Source organism: Blennius ocellaris (assembly GCF_963422515.1).
Source record: "Blennius ocellaris genome assembly, chromosome: 21".
In the NCBI taxonomy this organism is placed as follows: Eukaryota; Metazoa; Chordata; class Actinopteri; order Blenniiformes; family Blenniidae; genus Blennius; species Blennius ocellaris.
In genome coordinates this window covers 21,209,390-21,228,936 of record NC_137670.1, presented here as the reverse complement: position 1 = coordinate 21,228,936, position 19,547 = coordinate 21,209,390, and the positions used below count along the sequence as shown (strand labels likewise).

General features: G+C 44.1%; 1 protein-coding gene across 1 annotated transcript in view; it reads right to left on the bottom strand.

The window, feature by feature from the left end:
• Positions 1–19,547, bottom strand: part of ryr2a (ryanodine receptor 2a (cardiac)) — a gene marked incomplete at both ends in the record, with an annotated part of 435,130 nt that overhangs the window by 337,822 nt on the left and 77,761 nt on the right. The window contains 2 exons of the mRNA XM_080517507.1: positions 17,324–17,398; positions 18,399–18,495. Coding sequence (XP_080373633.1) covers positions 17,324–17,398; positions 18,399–18,495 — 172 coding nt within the window. The remainder of the gene's footprint in view (positions 1–17,323; positions 17,399–18,398; positions 18,496–19,547) is intronic.

The following is a 19,547-nucleotide window of genomic DNA, read 5'->3' as shown; positions in this document are numbered from 1 at the left end:
TGAAGCAATGTAACAGTACTTGTGCTTGAGTACAAATTTTCAGTACTCTTTCCAACTCTGGCATTTACACATAAAAGCAGCTACAACTCACCACAAACGATGATTCCTGAAAACTCCAGCTACAGATCTGGATGAAATCTGTGTCTCTATTTGCATCTAAAGGGGGGAGGCAGATCTTTACATCACAATCCGTCACGTCCTGTTTTTTTTCCAGGATTTTGATTGGCTAGCATGGCTAGCCAAGATGGCGCCCCCCGTGGCAGACGTGTTTGCTCGCTCCGCTCTACACCGACTTTTTATTGACTTGTATATAGTGTATATAGTGTTTTCCACTCTTTCTACAGTACACAGATGCTGTGCACTGCTAACATCCAACAGACAGACACTTTTGGACATCGGTAGCTCTCACAAACACGCGGGATCTACTGGACCCATACCACCGGAACTACGACACATTGTCCGCCGCAGCAGCCCCCACCACAGCAGCCCCCACCACCACCCGTAGGAAGGCCCCGAAGCATCGAGCCCCAGTGTGCTAGGTGACCCCCGGAGAACGCTCCGGAGACGGCGATGCAAACGAGGCAAGAGGGGAGTGCTACATGCTAGGCTAAAATCGCGTGCACAGTAGAGCTGCCTCCACCCATCCACAACACAGTAGAGCTGCCTCCACCCATCCACAACACAGTAGAGCTGCCTCCACCCATCCACAACACAGTAGAGCTGCCTCCACCCATCCACAACACAGACTGTTCAGACCCCCCCCCATCCACAACACAGGCTGTTCAGACCTCCACCCATCCACAACACAGACTGTTCAGACCCCCCCCATCCACAACACAGACTGTTCAGACCCCCCCATCCACAACACAGACTGTTCAGACCTCCACCCATCCACAACACAGACTGTTCAGACCCCCCCATCCACAACACAGACTGTTCAGACCTCCACCCATCCACAACACAGACTGTTCAGACCCTCCACCCATCCACAACACAGACTGTTCAGACCCCCCCATCCACAACACAGACTGTTCAGACCTCCACCCATCCACAACACAGACTGTTCAGACATCCACCCATCCACAACACAGGCTGTTCAGACCTCCACCCATCCACAACACAGACTGCTCAGACCTCCACCCATCCACAACACAGCCTGTTCAGACCTCCACCCATCCACAACACAGGCTGTTCAGACCCCCCATCCACAACACAGACTGTTCAGACCCCCCCATCCACAACACAGACTGTTCAGACCTCCACCCATCCACAACACAGGCTGTTCAGACCCCCCCCATCCACAACACAGACTGTTCAGACATCCACCCATCCACAACACAGACTGTTCAGACCCCCCCATCCACAACACAGACTGTTCAGACCTCCACCCATCCACAACACAGACTGTTCACACCTCCACCCATCCACAACACAGGCTGTTCAGACCCCCCCATCCACAACACAGACTGTTCAGACCTCCACCCATCCACAACACAGACTGTTCAGACCCTCCACCCATCCACAACACAGACTGTTCAGACCTCCACCCATCCACAACACAGACTGTTCAGACCCTCCACCCATCCACAACACAGACTGTTCAGACCTCCACCCATCCACAACACAGACTGTTCAGACCTCCACCCATCCACAACACAGGCTGTTCAGACCCCCCCATCCACAACACAGACTGTTCAGACCCCCCCATCCACAACACAGACTGTTCAGACCTCCACCCATCCACAACACAGACTGTTCACACCTCCACCCATCCACAACACAGGCTGTTCAGACCCCCCCATCCACAACACAGACTGTTCAGACCTCCACCCATCCACAACACAGACTGTTCAGACCCTCCACCCATCCACAACACAGACTGTTCAGACCCCCCCCATCCACAACACAGACTGTTCAGACCTCCACCCATCCACAACACAGACTGTTCAGACCTCCACCCATCCACAACACAGACTGTTCAGACCCTCCACCCATCCACAACACAGACTGTTCAGACCTCCACCCATCCACAACACAGACTGTTCAGACCTCCACCCATCCACAACACAGACTGTTCACCTTCTGCCCTCAGGCTGGAGGTTCAAAAGCTTCAAAAAGCAAAACCAATGGACTGAAAAACTCTTTCTTCCCCGTTGCCATCAGACTCTGAACAGCTTCTGACATGTTTACATTTTGCACATCTCACTTTCTCACTAATATTTTTGCACTGCTCTGTTACTTTATTTTATTTTATATTTTATTTGTATTCGATTTTTCTGTATATACTTACATATTTATGTATGTCGGCTCCAGAGTAGACGGCAAAATAAGAATTTCATTCACTGTGAAACCTGGCTTTTACTGGTGATATGACAATAAAACACTTGAACTTCAACTTCATGCTTCTTGCTACACTGCACCGTACAGGTTTGGCTGCTCATAGCAGCTCTGAACCAGCTGTATATGTGGGTCAGTGGAAATCAAGATTTTATTTTGAAATGTAGAGAGGGAAATATCAGTTTAAAAAAAAACTGGATACGTGTAAACGTGGCCTAAGGCTCTTGGTTCAGGCTCTGGGTACGGCCGAATTCCCACTCCCTGGAAGAGTTTTGTGTGGTGGCCATGATAAGGACTGTCCAAATTCTCAATAAGCAAAGTAAAGGAAGCTTGTTGCTTCCTTTAGAGCAGGAGTCCTACATTATTTCTCCCCCGAGGGCCAAAATCAGACCAGCATGCCAAACCAAGGACCGGAACAGCCGCAGGTTATTGGCACTGTGGTAGTAAAAGTTGTTTTAATCGCAGATGTTTTAGCTGATGTCATCATTATCATTATTAGTATCATTATTGTTGTTGTTATCATTATTATTATAGCAGTAGTAGTGAAGGTGGTTGTCGTAATAATTTCAGCCTGGGATTTTCAACACTTGTGTTGAGGGTCACATAAAATAGCCCTCCTGAAAAAAGGAAGTGTAAAACCAACTATCATTTATACATATATACATTTTTACAATAGTTTTATATAATAAAACTATTATTTACACACTGAGAGAGACAGAGACAGAAATACAGGGAGAGATGTACAGTTTGTTATTTTTTAAATACCACAATTGTTGTTTCAGTGCTGCATTTGATTCTGGTTTCTCATTTCATCCATTTATTGTTTTTAATTGTGATCTGTTGTATTTGAAGTATAAAAACTGCCATATAAATGAACTTATTAGTACTATTGATTTATTTGTAATTTTTGTTTTATTACCTCAGTTAAATTACCAGATGAACAAAAATGAATGAATTCACTGACCAATCATTGAGAAAACATATGACATATGACAAATGACATATGACATATGAGGAAATCTCTCTGATGAATCCTGTCGTCTCAGTCCTGAGGCCAAGATGTTCATCAGAAAGTCTGTTTCTGGACTCTGTTTCTTTAAGTCACTGATCAGAGTTGAATAAAGCCGCGGTTCCGCCGTACAGTACGTGGCGGAGCGGGGCAGAGCAGGAGGTTACAGTACAGCAAAGCGCACACAGGACCAACTCTGTCTCTGGTCCCACAACAGAAAGTACGGTAAAAATGTAGGCGGGGTTATGAACGACGGGAGACGCTCCAGCGAAGAACGTGGCCGTCCAAGTCATTCTCTTGTGATTCAGGTTAAATGATCTCATTGTGAATGTCCAGCTCCTGTTGAATCTCCTCCTCCAACACAACACTGCGGTCTTTTAATGACCTCGTTAAAAAACCGCGGTGTTGTGTTGCACCGAAGTTTCAATAAACCCAGTGAACAAGTCAACCAGTGAGAGCAAAGCGACACATGTAAACAACAGGAGGGTTTACCACTGATGAAATCCGTAATCAAATAGTGTGGGCAAGTCGAGAGTGACGATCGTCACGACCGATCAGCAGACTGCAGCTCCGTCGCTCCTCCTCACAGGGTTACTCGGTGACGGAACCTCAACGGAGGGGTAGCGGAAAATCGTACCCAGCGGTCATGGGTTCTTTCCATACCGTGCACAACCTTTAAGTAGAAAAACGCAAAAACCCGTCCCGCAACAGAAAGTGCGGTGGAACTGTGCCTAAATAATCCTCTGATAAATCCTCCACTCTTCTTGTCACAGTATTATCTGACAGCGGCGCTTGCTTAAAGGTGCGTTTACACATGAGTACGACGAGTTACCAATATCATTTTCCCATCATTCCTGCCACATTCCTGACATTCTTTATGTGACGTCTGAACATAGTTCTTAAATGGGCCTGACATTCCTAATATTCGTATAACATCTTTTTTGCTGACAATACATCTTCCAAGAATATCAAGAATCATCTGTATTCATCTGTCAAGTTTGTAACTGAGCATGTGGATTAGTTGTGATGTGTGTTGATGTGTTATACAGCGTGGCAGCATTCACATCCTGCAGCATCCTCCTCTCTGATCAACTCCATGGAATTTCTCTGAATGCTGAGTGATCTGAAGTGCGTAAACTGTTCAGTAGCTGATAGTCGTAGTCAGTAGAATAACTTAGGTGTGTGGAGTCATATTTTTAAACCCAGTCACAGACCGGACTTGGGGGAATCAGAAGCCCCCCTTCAGAAGTTTTAAAAAATTAGTTTATACCCTATTTTTCATCTCTTAAAAAAATGTGAAGTGCTGTTTCCCAAAATATATACAAAGATACGTCTATTTCTGTTTTGATTTAATTTCAATGTAAAAGCCCAGATTTATACGTTTGTGATTGTTAACCAGTATTAGTTTGTTTATGCTCATTTTACTGCTTCCCCCCATTATGTTTCTGTTTTGTTTGTTTATTTGTTCTATTTTCTCTTTGTGATCGATGATTGCACATGTAGGGATTTCTTACCTCATAAGGATCACTATTTATGTTTTGGTTGGCTATCGATAATGATTAATAATGATCAAAGATAGTTATTCATAGTGTTATTGAAATTTAATCTGATGTGTATCAGAACCTCGGAGCTCCACCTGTCTTAACAGGAAATGATAGACAAGTCAGTTCTATCAGTTTCATAAGATATATCAATCAATCAATCAATCTTTATTTATGTAGCACTTTTTATACATGAAAGTAACACAAAGTGCTTCAACAAGAATTAAAAACATGCAAAGATAAAATAGATGAATAAAAAGCAGATGAACACACACACACACATGCAGACACACACCATAGGTGAAGACATGCCTGGTGATATGGAGACATGGCAGGACACCGAGGACTAAGGTGAGGAAAGGGACACATTTGGGCCGTCCACACTGGGGGCGGCACAACTTCCGACCACAGGGGGCGCCGCCCCACAGATCCCCCCCAGCCGGGCAGACAAGCCAATCCCACCGCATACGCGGGGGACCTGCCAGGGGCCCGGGCAGGGAAACCCATGGGACGGCTCCACCAGCGGCAAAACCGGCCACCACCAGTGTAGCGCCCCCTAGAGGAACCACTGGAGATAAAAAAGAAGGTAAAAAATTAGATAATTATCTAAAATAAATAAATAGAAGTAGATAAATACATTGATCAAATACATAACTATATACACACATACATGTATAAAATCAGTTAAAAGCCTGATTAAAAAGGTGAGTTTTTAACCCTTTTTTAAAAACCTCAACAGACTCTGCAGCCCTGAGGTTCCCCGGCAGGCTGTTCCACAAACGGGGGCCATAGGAGCTGAACCAGCCTCCCCGTGAGTCTTGGTCCTCGTTTGAGGGACAATTAAAAGGCCGGTGCCGGAGGACCTCAGGGTCCGCGAGGGTTGATATGATAAAAGTAGTTCAGATAAATAAGAGGGTGCAAAACCATTAAGACACTTAAAAACTAGTAAAAGAACCTTAAAATCGATCCTGAAGCGAACGGGGAGCCAATGCAGTGACTTTAAAATAGGCGTGATGTGGGCCACCCTCTGGTCCTCGTCAGCACTCGTGCAGCAGAGTTTTGTACGAGTTGTAGTGGTGATAAAGTTTTCTTGGGGAAACCAGAGAGCAGGGCGTTACAATAGTCAATTCGACAAGAGATAAAAGCATTAGCACCTCCGCGTTTGCCTGAGAGAGAAGTGGGCGGAGTCTGGCTATATTCTTCAGATGATAAAAACCAGTCTTTGTGACATTTTTGATGTGTGAGATAAAATTAAGCTCAGAGTCAAAAGTTACGCCCAGGTTCTTTACAGATGAAGATGAGTTAAAATCTAGCAGTTTTGGTAAAAGTTTCTCTCTCTGGCGTTCACTACCTATAACTAAAATCTCTGTTTTGTCCTGGTTGAGCTGGAGGAAATTTGTTGACATCCATGACTTGATATCTAAAATACAGTTAAGAAGTGCATCAATCGGCCTTGTGTCATCAGGAGACACGGCCACATACAGCTGTGTGTCGTCAGCATAGCTGTGGAAGCTGACGCCATGTCTCCTGATGACATCCCCTAGTGGCAGCATGTATAAATGAAAAAGGATTGGGCCTAAGATCGACCCCTGGGGAACCCCATAGTGGATTTCATGGGTACCTGAGGAACGTGTATCCAAACTTACAAAGAAGCGTCGATCTGTGAGATAAGAACTGAACCAATTAAAAACATTACCAGAGATGCCGACCAGATTTCTAAGTCTGTCAAGTAAAATACAATGATCAATAGTGTCGAAAGCAGCGCTAAGATCCAATCAAATCAAGACTGTGAGTTGTTGGGAGTCTTGATTGTACCTGAGGTCATTTAAAATCTTTAAAAGGGCCGTCTCTGTGCTGTGGTTCTTCCTAAAACCAGACTGATGCTTCTCTAAAATGTTATTTGTAAGTAAAAATGTATTTAATTGATTAAAAACAATTTTTTATAAAATTTTGCTAAAAAATGGTAAGTTGGATACAGGGCGATAGTTATTAAGAACCTTGGGGTCTAAACTGCTCTTCTTCAGAAGGGGCCTCACCACCGCCGTTTTAAAGGCGGCGGGGAAAACACCCGTCTGAAGAGAGCAGTTGACCATGTTGAAAAGCTGTTCCTCAAAGAACCCATAAAATGACTTAAAGTGAGGTAGGAAGTGGATCTAAAAGGCAAGTTGTTGGTTTAACTTGGGAGAAAACTCGACCAAGTGTTCCTGCATCAACCAGAGCAAAACAGTCCAGTGATTCCTCTTGTGAAGAACCAGTCCAGGTGAGTTCAAAGGAACAGTTTGTAAAGATAAAAGACTGGATCTGATGTCATTTATTTTGCTTCTGAGGTGGTGGGCATAATCCTCGCAGAAGGAGGGAAAGGGTAGCGAGTTTTTATTAAAATTGGTGTTTGTTAAAAAGTAAATATACTAAACAGTTAATCAGGAATTTGAATTAATAGTCAAATTAATTACAACTACCAGAATTACCAGTAAAGGTTGAAGGATTTTGGAGTTCTTGACACAGAAGAGTCGACATTTCATTCACCTTTGTGCTCATTAATAACACAGCAAGTATGATTCCAATATTATATGTATTTACAATGAAAACAAATAAACACAGATTCTATATACAGCTTGGTGTGTGTGTGTGTGTGTGTGTGTGTGTGTGTGTGTGTGTGTGTGTGTGTGTGTGTGTGTGTTTGTGTGTGTGTGTGTGTGTGTGTGTGTGTGGCGAGGAAAGAGAGAGAGAGGTGGAGGGAGTGTGTGTGTGAGACGTGTGATGAACTACAAAACAAGATGGCGGATCACAAGAAACTCCATTCAAATGGAGGTTATCAGAGAACAGGAAGTCTGTCCTGGGTCTCCACCATGTGCTGGAGAACAATGGAACAATAGAAGCTAGTCTTTAGCGTCTGCTTCCTGTGTGTCTCTGCTAAAGGACCATTTCTAGAATGACTTGATGTGAATGAGATTTGTCTTGTAAAACGTCAGGAGTCATCAGATGGTGTTCAGTTACTGTGTGATGTTGTCTTTGATGTGATATGTGTAGGATTGTGAGTTAACTAGTTAGTAAAGCAAAGATTAGCATGCAGACCCTGTGTCTGTGGCAGAGCTAACGTTGGTTTACAGGTTGATAACGGCTCCTAATATCATTATCTATAGAACTCAATCACTGTAACCCAGGACAGACTTCCTGTTCTCTGATAACCTCCATCTGAATGGAGTTTCTTGTGATCCGCCATCTTGTTTTGTAGTTCTATCACACGTCTCACACACACACTGCCTCCACCTCTCTCTCTCTCTCTCTCTCTCTCTCTCTCTCTCTCTCTCTCCACACACACACACACACACACACACACACACACACACACACACACACACACACACACACACACACACACACACACACACACACAGCTGTATATAGGTAGTTAGAATCTGTGTTTATTTGTTTTCATTGTAAATAAATATAATGTTTGGAATCATACTTGCTGTTTTATTAATGAGCACAAAGGAGAATGAAATGTCGACCTCTTCTGTGTCAAGAACTCCAAAATCCTTCAAGCTTTACTGTTAATTCTGGTAGTTGTAATTAATTTAACTATTAATTCAAATTCCTGATGAACTGTTTAGTATATCTTATGAGACTGATAGAACTGAATTGACTATCATTTCCTGTTCAGACAGGTGGAGCTCCGAGGTTCTGATACACATCAGATTACATTTCAACATTATTAATAACTATCTTCGATAATTATTAATCATTATCGATAGCCAACCAAAACATAAACAGTGATCCTTATGAGGTAAGAAATCCCTACTGCCAAAAAGATGTTCCAGGAATATCAGGAATGTCAGGCCCATTTAAGAACTATATTCAGTAGTGGTGTAACGGTACACAAAAATCAACGTTTGGTACGTACCTTGGTACAGAAGTCATGGTTTGTTACTCAGTTAAGGGAAAAATGAAAAAATAAAAAAAAACTTTTTACTTGCCCAGACAAATATTTACTTGCCCGGAGTTTAATGAAAATGTATAAGCTTGGCTAATGTATGAATTTGACCAACATAACGTTTTACTAAAAAACACTTTCTTGTAGTTTCTTTAATAATCAAGATATCTCAATGAAATTCAGGGAAGATGTATCTCTTTATCCTCTTCAATCTGAAGGAATAATAATATATATTTTAAGTATGTGCTTCACAGCAAAAAGCCCAGAGTTGAATTAACTCCCACAGTGTTTATTTTGAGGCCAACTTCAGGGCTTTTTGCTGTGTTGGTCTGAAATTAATTTGAAAGTATTAAGATCGGCGCTGTCACACCCTACTACAACATACTTCATACTGCCACACCTTATTTATTGTATTAGTCACTTTATATCCATACAATTATTTTTAATAGCATGGTAAATGTGAGTCATGTATTTTTATTATATCAACAAATCAAATCCTGTCCCTGTCCCTGTCCCTGTCCCTGTCCCTGTCCCTGTCCCTGTCCCTGTTCCTGTCCCTGTCCCTGTCCCTGTCCCTGTTCCTGTCCCTGTCCCTGTCCCTGTCCCTGTGCTTGTCCCTGTCCCTGTTCCTCCTCTTCCTGCTCAGTCAACCTTTTTTCGGGACCAAAAAAGTTGGGAGTTCAGGATTAGAAAGTCAAAATAATCAAAAAATACGTTGTTTAGCAAGTTGTTTTTATGTGTTGAATTCAGGTGAGTTTTTAATACGTTCCGTTGACGATATGAATGTTGACGGTGTAGGTACAACGTCTGTCTGGGCCACCAAAGCCCTCGCGGGGCTTGTGCCTGCGCCTGCCCAAAATGTCACACACGATATGAGCTACGGCAACTCTACATGGACAATCTACAATACGTAATGGCTGGATGGATGGATGGATAGATAATACACAGAAAAAACTCCCAAATCCTACAAGTACACATGCGTAATCAAATAGGTTATGTTGAGGAAATGTGCTTGATGCTCAAAAAACACTTGGAAAGTACTTGGAAGGGAAACGTAAAAGGAAGAGGGGCAAGAAAGACGTACACTTCATGATAATCAGATGAAGCTTCACCAGACACCTTCAGCCTCTCCTGAAGTTAAACCAGACACCTTCAGTCTCTCCTAAAGTTAAACCAGACACCTTCAGTCTCTCCTAAAGTTAAACCAGACACCTTTAGTAGCTCCTGAAGTTAAACCAGACACCTTCAGCCTCTCCTGAAGTTAAACCAGACGCATTCAGTCTCTCCTGAAGTTAAACCAGACACCTTCAGTCTCTCCTGAAGTTAAACCAGACGCATTCAGTCTCTCCTGAAGTTAAACCAGACACCTTCAGTCTCTCCTGAAGTTAAACCAGACACCTTCAGCCTCTCCTGAAGTTAAACCAGACACCTTCAGCCTCTCCTGAAGTTAAACCAGACGCATTCAGTCTCTCCTGAAGTTAAACCAGACCCCTTCAGTCTCTCCTGAAGTTAAACCAGACACCTTCAGCCTCTCTTGAAGTTAAACCAGACACCTCCAGTCTCTCCTGAAGTTAAACCAGACACCTTCAGTCTCTCCTGAAGTGAAACCAGACACCTTTAGTAGCTCCTGAAGTTAAACCAGACACCTTCAGTCTCTCCTGAAGTTAAACCAGACACCTCCAGTCTCTCCTGAAGTTAAACCAGACACCTTCAGCCTCTCCTGAAGTTAAACCAGACACCTTCAGTCTCTCCTGAAGTTAAACCAGACACCTTCAGCCTCTCCTGAAGTTAAACCAGACACTTTCAGTCTCTCCTGAAGTTAAACCAGACACCTTCAGCCTCTCCTGAAGTTAAACCAGACACCTTCAGTCTCTCCTGAAGCTAAACCAGACACCTTCAGTCTCTCCTGAAGTTAAACCAGACACCTTCAGTCTCTCCTGAAGTTAAACCAGACACCTTCAGTCTCTCCTGAAGTTAACCCAGACACCTTCAGTCTGTCCTGAAGTTAAACCAGACACCTTCAGTCTCTCCTGAAGTTAAACCAGACACCTTCAGTCTCTCCTGAAGTTAAACCAGACACCTTCAGTTTCTACCTTCTCCTGAAGTTAAACCAGACACCTTCAGTTGCTCCTGAAGTTAAACCAGACACCTCCAGTCTCTCCTGAAGTTAAACCAGACACCTTCAGTCTCTCCTGAAGTTAAACCAGACACCTTCAGCCTCTCCTGAAGTTAAACCAGACACCTTCAGTTTCTACCTTCTCCTGAAGTTAAACCAGACACCTTCAGTTGCTCCTGAAGTTAAACCAGACACCTTCAGTCACTCCTGAAGTTAAACCAGACACCTTCAGTTGCTCCTGAAGTTAAACTAGACACCTTCGGTCTCTCCTGAAGTTAAACCAGACACCTTCAGCCTCTCCTGAAGTTAAACCAGACACCTTCAGCCTCTCCTGAAGTTAAACCAGATGCATTCAGTCTCTCCTGAAGTTAAACCAGACACCTTCAGCCTCTCTTGAAGTTAAACCAGACACCTCCAGTCTCTCCTGAAGTTAAACCAGACACCTTCAGTCTCTCCTGAAGTGAAACCAGACACCTTTAGTAGCTCCTGAAGTTAAACCAGACACCTTCAGTCTCTCCTAAAGTTAAACCAGACACCTTCAGTCTGTCCTGAAGTTAAACCAGACACATTCAGTCTCTCCTTAAGTTAAACCAGACACCTTCAGTCTGTCCTGAAGTTAAACCAGACACCTTCAGTCTGTCCTGAAGTTAAACCAGACACCTTCAGTCTCTCCTGAAGTTAAACCAGACACCTTCAGTCTCTCCTGAAGTTAAACCAGACACCTTCAGTCTCTCCTGAAGTTAAACCAGACGCATTCAGTCTCTCCTGAAGTTAAACCAGACACCTTCAGCCTCTCCTGAAGTTAAACCAGACACCTTCAGCCTCTCCTGAAGTTAAACCAGACGCATTCAGTCTCTCCTGAAGTTAAACCAGACCCCTTCAGTCTCTCCTGAAGTTAAACCAGACACCTTCAGCCTCTCTTGAAGTTAAACCAGACACCTCCAGTCTCTCCTGAAGTTAAACCAGACACCTTCAGTCTCTCCTGAAGTGAAACCAGACACCTTTAGTAGCTCCTGAAGTTAAACCAGACACCTTCAGTCTCTCCTGAAGTTAAACCAGACACCTCCAGTCTCTCCTGAAGTTAAACCAGACACCTTCAGCCTCTCCTGAAGTTAAACCAGACACCTTCAGTCTCTCCTGACGTTAAACCAGACACCTTCAGCCTCTCCTGAAGTTAAACCAGACACTTTCAGTCTCTCCTGAAGTTAAACCAGACACCTTCAGTCTCTCCTGAAGTTAAACCAGACACCTTCAGTCTCTCCTGAAGTTAAACCAGACACCTTCAGCCTCTCCTGAAGTTAAACCAGACACCTTCAGTCTCTCCTGAAGCTAAACCAGACACCTTCAGTCTCTCCTGAAGTTAAACCAGACACCTTCAGTCTCTCCTGAAGTTAAACCAGACACCTTCAGTCTCTCCTGAAGTTAACCCAGACACCTTCAGTCTGTCCTGAAGTTAAACCAGACACCTTCAGTCTCTCCTGAAGTTAAACCAGACACCTTCAGTCTCTCCTGAAGTTAAACCAGACACCTTCAGTTTCTACCTTCTCCTGAAGTTAAACCAGACACCTTCAGTTGCTCCTGAAGTTAAACCAGACACCTCCAGTCTCTCCTGAAGTTAAACCAGACACCTTCAGTCTCTCCTGAAGTTAAACCAGACACCTTCAGCCTCTCCTGAAGTTAAACCAGACACCTTCAGTTTCTACCTTCTCCTGAAGTTAAACCAGACACCTTCAGTTGCTCCTGAAGTTAAACCAGACACCTTCAGTCTCTCCTGAAGTTAAACCAGACACCTTCAGTTGCTCCTGAAGTTAAACCAGACACCTTCAGCCTCTCCTGAAGTTAAACCAGACACCTTCAGTCTCTCCTGAAGTTAAACTAGACACCTTCAGTCTCTCCTGAAGTTAAACCACACACCTTCAGTCTCTCCTGAAGTTAAACCAGACACCTTCAGCCTCTCCTGAAGTTAAACCAGACACCTTCAGCCTCTCCTGAAGTTAAACCAGATGCATTCAGTCTCTCCTGAAGTTAAACCAGACACCTTCAGCCTCTCTTGAAGTTAAACCAGACACCTCCAGTCTCTCCTGAAGTTAAACCAGACACCTTCAGTCTCTCCTGAAGTGAAACCAGACACCTTTAGTAGCTCCTGAAGTTAAACCAGACACCTTCAGTCTCTCCTAAAGTTAAACCAGACACCTTCAGTCTGTCCTGAAGTTAAACCAGACACATTCAGTCTCTCCTTAAGTTAAACCAGACACCTTCAGTCTGTCCTGAAGTTAAACCAGACACCTTCAGTCTGTCCTGAAGTTAAACCAGACACCTTCAGTCTCTCCTGAAGTTAAACCAGACACCTTCAGTCTCTCCTGAAGTTAAACCAGAAACCTTCAGTCTCTCCTGCAGTTAAACCAGACACCTTCAGTCTCTCCTGAAGTTAAACCAGACACCTTCAGCCTCTCCTGAAGTTAATCCAGACACTTTCAGTCTCTCCTGAAGTTAAACCAGACACTTTCAGTCTCTCCTGAAGTTAAACCACACACCTTCAGTCTCTCCTGAAGTTAAACCAGACACCTTCAGCCTCTCCTGAAGTTAAACCAGACACCTTCAGTCTCTCCTGAAGTTAAACCAGACACCTTCAGCCTCTCCTGAAGTTAAACCAGACACCTTCAGTCTCTCCTGAAGTTAAACCAGACACCTTCAGCCTCTCCTGAAGTTAAACCAGACGCATTCAGTCTCTCCTGAAGTTAAACCACACACCTTCAGTCTCTCCTGAAGTTAAACCAGACACCTTCAGCCTCTCCTGAAGTTAAACCAGACACCTTCAGTCTCTCCTGAAGTTAAACCAGACACCTTCAGCCTCTCCTGAAGTTAAACCAGACACCTTCAGTCTCTCCTGAAGTTAAACCAGACACCTTCAGCCTCTCCTGAAGTTAAACCAGACACCTTCAGTCTCTCCTGAAGTTAAACCAGACACCTTCAGCCTCTCCTGAAGTTAAACCAGATGCATTCAGTCTCTCCTGAAGTTAAACCAGACACCTTCAGTCTCTCCTGAAGTTAAACCAGACACCTTCAGTCTCTCCTGAAGTTAAACCAGACACCTTCAGCCTCTCCTGAAGTGAAACCAGACACCTTCAGTCTCTCCTGAAGTTAAACCAGACACCTTCAGTCTCTCCTGATGTTAAACCAGACACCTTGAGTCTCTCCTGAAGTTAAACCAGACACCTTCAGTCTGTCCTGAAGTTAAACCAGACACCGTCAGTCTCTCCTGAAGTTAAACCAGACACCTTCAGTCTCCTAAAGTTAAACCAGACACCTTCAGCCTCTCCTGAAGTTAAACCAGACACCTTCAGTCTCCTAAAGTTAAACCAGACACCTTCAGCCTCTCCTAAAGTTAAACCAGACACCTTCAGCCTCTCCTGAAGTTAAACCAGACACCTTCAGCCTCTCCTGAAGTTAAACCAGACACATTCAGTCTCCTAAAGTTAAACCAGACACCTTCAGTCTCTCCTGAAGTTAAACCAGACACCTTCAGCCTCTCCTGAAGTTAAACCAGACACCTTCAGCCTCTCCTGAAGTTAAACCAGACACCTTCAGTCTCCTAAAGTTAAACCAGACACCTTCAGTCTCTCCTGAAGTTAAACCAGACACCTTCAGTCTCCTAAAGTTAAACCAGACACCTTCAGCCTCTCCTGAAGTTAAACCAGACACCTTCAGTCTCTCCTGAAGTTAAACCAGACACCTTCAGTCTCTCCTGAAGTTAAACCAGACACCTTCAGTCTCTCCTGAAGTTAAACCAGACACATTCAGTCTCCTAAAGTTAAACCAGACACCTTCAGCCTCTCCTGAAGTTAAACCAGAGTGAACAGTGCTGCTTCGGGACATTCAGAGGCATAAGACCACTTGTAGCATCCTTTTCACCTCACACTACCACCCGGACAGTTCCGGGAGTTTCCCCGACTACGTAATTCGACGGATTCCCAAGGAATTATGCAAAGCTATCCAATCAGAACACATGTTTTCCAGGTAAGACGCAGCGCGTCACTGATCAGAATGAGGAACATGAATCGGGAAGAAAATACTGGCCAATAGTGATCATCGGCGTTCACGCAAGAATCACGTGATCACGCTCTCGGGGCGATACCACCTGATTTTTGCTGAAAAAGCGTCAAAATATTGCCAAAAAACCACGAGCCCATTCAGCCAAGTTGGGTGGATGATTCCGTTGCCTGAGCAAAGCATTTACTAGCCCCGGACATTCAGGGAAGCCTTAATGTTGAGCCCCGGTCTTAAAATGTTTGGACCACTGGACTGGACTGAATATGCCTGGACCGAACGGTACGGGTACCAGTATGTACAGTGTTACACCCTTAATATTCAGGTGCATTACGTCACATTAAGAATGTCAGGAATGTGGCAGGAATGAAGTCAGGACCTCAGGGTGCTGATGTGTGAACGCACATTTAAGCAACTGCTGCTGTTGGATAATACTGCGACAAGAAGAGTGGAGGATTTAGCAAACTGTAAATCTCTCCCTGTATTTCTGTCTCAATAAATAATTAGATAGTTGGTTTTACAATTCTTTTTTTCAAGGGTGCTTTTTTTTGTCACCCTCAACACAATTTTTGAAAATCTCAGGTTTAAATCATTACTACAACCACCTACTACTACTAATAATAATCATGATAATAACAACAATGATAATAGTAATAATGGTATCATCAGCTAAAACATTTGCAATTAAAACAACTATTTCTGACAAAGTGGGGGGGTAAACGAGGACCCCTGTCCTGCAGTAAATACACAATCCGAATCCAATATAAGGCCACTATTATGCATCAGCACTTAATCCACACCAACATGACAGCTGATCAACAACCACAACACAAGGTGCATCTGGTTCTGCACCTCGGATAAGAGGTCGCTGCAGAGGGTGGTGAGGACGGCAGAAAAGATCATGGGGACCTCTTCCATCCATCCACGATGTTGCACACAAGGTGTGAATATGACTCTGAGTGACCATGTCATGTAACAGTAGGGATGGGTGTTTCAATCCCTTGGAATCATTTGTCAATTGTGCAAAGGATTACCTTATCGACTCGAGTGGGTGCGAATGATGTCACCACGCACAATGCGTAGCTTACACAAGCTAATGCACGCTGCAGAGCTAACTTACACAAGCTACCCAATGTGCATAAGGTGATTCACCAGTGCAGACAGCAGGAAACACTGGGGTCAAAGGATACAAATGCTTCAGCGCTTGAAGGTTTGGTTACATTTAAAGAGAAAGGACGACAACCAAGCAACTTGCAACACTGGCAAAGCAGATATTTCATCAAAGGGAGGAAAAACCACCAATATGAAGAAATATTTTCTCACACAATATGTTTTTGACCTGCTCCGGAGTGAATCTCAACCCAGCAGCAGCGGCATGTTGAGGCATCCTCTGCTGTTAATACTGTAGCGATCAGGGAGTTGGTCGCTGCAGGGCATGATGGGAGTTCAGGTTATGTGTTGCCGGAGGTTATGGAGGTTATTGTCGGGGTTGTTGTGTGTGTTGGTTTGTGCTTGTGTTGTGTTTTTGTTCCTCGGTTCAGATAGTTCATTATCTCAACTAGTTTGGTTTGTTGGACGTTGGTGATCAACCAGGAGTGAGAAATGTGTTGTGTGGAGTCTCATCCTGTTATGAAGTTCTGGTTGTGTGTGTTCATGTCAAAATAAAAGCCTCTGGTGATCAGCTGGCAGAAAAGAATCTCGACTCAGAGCAATTCTTCCGTGGCGCTCGCCACAATACTTTATGGGGACTCACTGACCCCCCACCGAGGAGCCCTGGGCTGTGATCCTTTTAAGACCTCATTGTTGGGATTGTAAGTTCATGTTACTTCTACACTTTACAAATTTGATGCTAATTGACCTGTTTGTTATCCTTTTTCCTGAATGGCAATCGATAAGCAAAACAATTAAGAATCACTGAATCCTTGAAATAGTCTCGTGTAATTAAAATAATTTGGAAATGAACAGTTATAAACACTTCTTGCCAATTTATAATATCTAATGATGGAGCTGCAGCTCATCCGTTTTTTAAATAACTTATACATGAGCTGTGAAAAGAATGAACAGAAGAAACCACTGAGAACAACCTGCTCAACAACATGAAAAAACCTTGAGTGTACAGCCGTATAAAAAAGGAATGAGCACTTCTAAGGTCTTATTTTTTAGCATAAAATCTCAAACTCTTTTATACATTACGAAATCAAATGATAGAAAAAAAATTTTTTAAGTTGTGATGAATAACCGTTTTTAACATTGACACTGTATACAGTTAATGCCCCTTAAAATATGTTAAAGGAACTCTAAATGTCTCTTTTATCTGTATGTATGCTGTTTATACTCACACAACTCGCAAAGTCTCCAGCCTCCACAGAGACCTGGCATGGCTGGACACAGCTCCGCCCTCGTAGTGCACTGTCCTGGGGGGGAAATAAGTTTGCAGACAGTATGGTTATAATATATATCCAAACAGTGACGAGTCATCCAGTGGATTTCTAAATAACAAATTGGGTTGTCTATAGTTGACATTCGGGCAATGGAACACAATCTGGAATACTTTGGAAAACCCAGTAGACTTTTAGGAAAAAACATTTGTCTCCCTGCTTGATGAGGTGCTTTCCTCTCCACAGAAGCTGAATACTGAATATTTTCTCAGACATGAAGGAGTGCTGTACTCCCAGCAGAGGACAGAGGAAGACAAACTGACTGCAGAAGTGACTTCAAAATGAACAGAGAAACTGGCTCCCTCTTAAATCTAGAATAGAAATGAAAATCATTTTAACTTTAAAGCTCTTAACCAGGCTCCATCATATCTTAAAAAAACTGTTCATCCCTTATTTCCCCAGAAGAACAGTTGGTTCTTAGAGTGCTGCCTGGAGGTTCCTAGGTTTTCTAATAGTAGAATGGAGGCAGAGCCTTCAGCTCTCAAGCTCCCGTCTTGTGGAACCAGATCCCAGTTTCAGTTGGGGAGGCTGAGACAGTCTCTACTTTGAAGCTTAGGCTCAAGACTTATTTAATAAAGCTTATAGTTAGGGCTGGTTCAGGCCATCATGGACCATTGTCCTGTGCAGCTGATGCTGATGCTGATGATCGGCAGGCTTCGTAGGACATCAGGTAATGAATTACTTTTCCAGAAATGTGTGTCTGAAGCTCTGAACATGACAATACACACAACACTTGATGGGATGAGTAGTTAAAAAAAAAGAAAAAAAAGGTATCCTTTGCTGATACATCATACCAGTGAATCCAGTAGATTTGTGTAAACAGGACTGAATGAGGCCAAAAATTGGCTTTTGAGGTACACCATGATCTTCATAAACAAAATAAAGGAATCCGGGTTTTGTAAGTTTCAGTCAGAGACAAAGGGACCAGTGAAGAGTGGTCGGTGGAGTGTTCCATCAGAGGAAACTCTGCTCTTACCTCCTCTGCTCCTCCCCATGCTCCCCCGATGGGACAGTGAGACACTCGTCCATGTGGCCGTGAAGGAGACGCAGGACGTCTCCTCCGATCAAGAAACCTGCAGACCAATGATGAGTGGAAGAATGGAGAGAAGAAAGTGCATCAGTAGTCACTCTCAGAGAAATGGACCTTAAAGCACCAGACAGCAACAGTCGACATGCCCAAACTGCTGCTGAAGCTGATCCTGACCGTAGGAGGGCGGCAGTAGTGGAATTATGACACTGATTTACACTTCTGGAACCACAAAATCAGATATATGGGCTCATCTGGATCAAATGAGCAATCAGGTATTGAAGCATTCAACTCCAAACTCCTGCACAGACAAGGAGACAGTGGGTCAAGTTTGGCTGAGCATTGAGGAGAAGGATTGATTTGTCTCTGACAGGCTGGGCAATGAAGGGGGAGGGGAGCCAATCGAATGCAGGGTCCTATGGGAGCTTGCTGGCCTTGCTCACCATCTGTTGCTCACAAAGGGTGGTGAGGGCTCTGACAGGGAGCCCCATCACTTTGGAGCAGGTCTTGACAACACCCAACAGATGGGTTTTATTTTTGTATGGAGATGGAGTGGAACCAGCAGGTGAAGGTGACCACTGTCCAATAAGCAACTGAGATGAAAAGCTGCTGTGTGATGAAGTGATGTTTGCCAATCCTCCCCAAGGCTTTCATCACCAGAGATGCTAGAGCAACAGGCCTGAGGTCGTTGGGCTCCTCACAATACTTCTTTGGGGGATGGGACTACAGTTTAGTGCTTCCACAGCTGTGGGACTGAGGAGGAAGCAACAGAGTTCTGAAAGAGGAGCTGGAATCCTCCACCGAGCTGTTCAGCACAGTACTCCAGAGTGCAGCCGCAGAGCTCCTCAGGTCCCGGTGTTGTGTTGACTTTAGTTCTTTTAAATCCTCTCACCAGCTGGGCCAAGGTCCTAGCGACAGGGGCACCTTCTCCCTCTCAACCCCCCCCCCCCCCCCCCCCCCACCTCACCCCACCTTACCTCACTCAACAATAGGGACCAGTGGGCGAGCCCTAGGGTGGGGGATCCAGGCTACTTGACTGTGGTCTGCCCCTCCCATGACTTTGCACTGCCCACAATTTTAACTACACTTAGTCACACA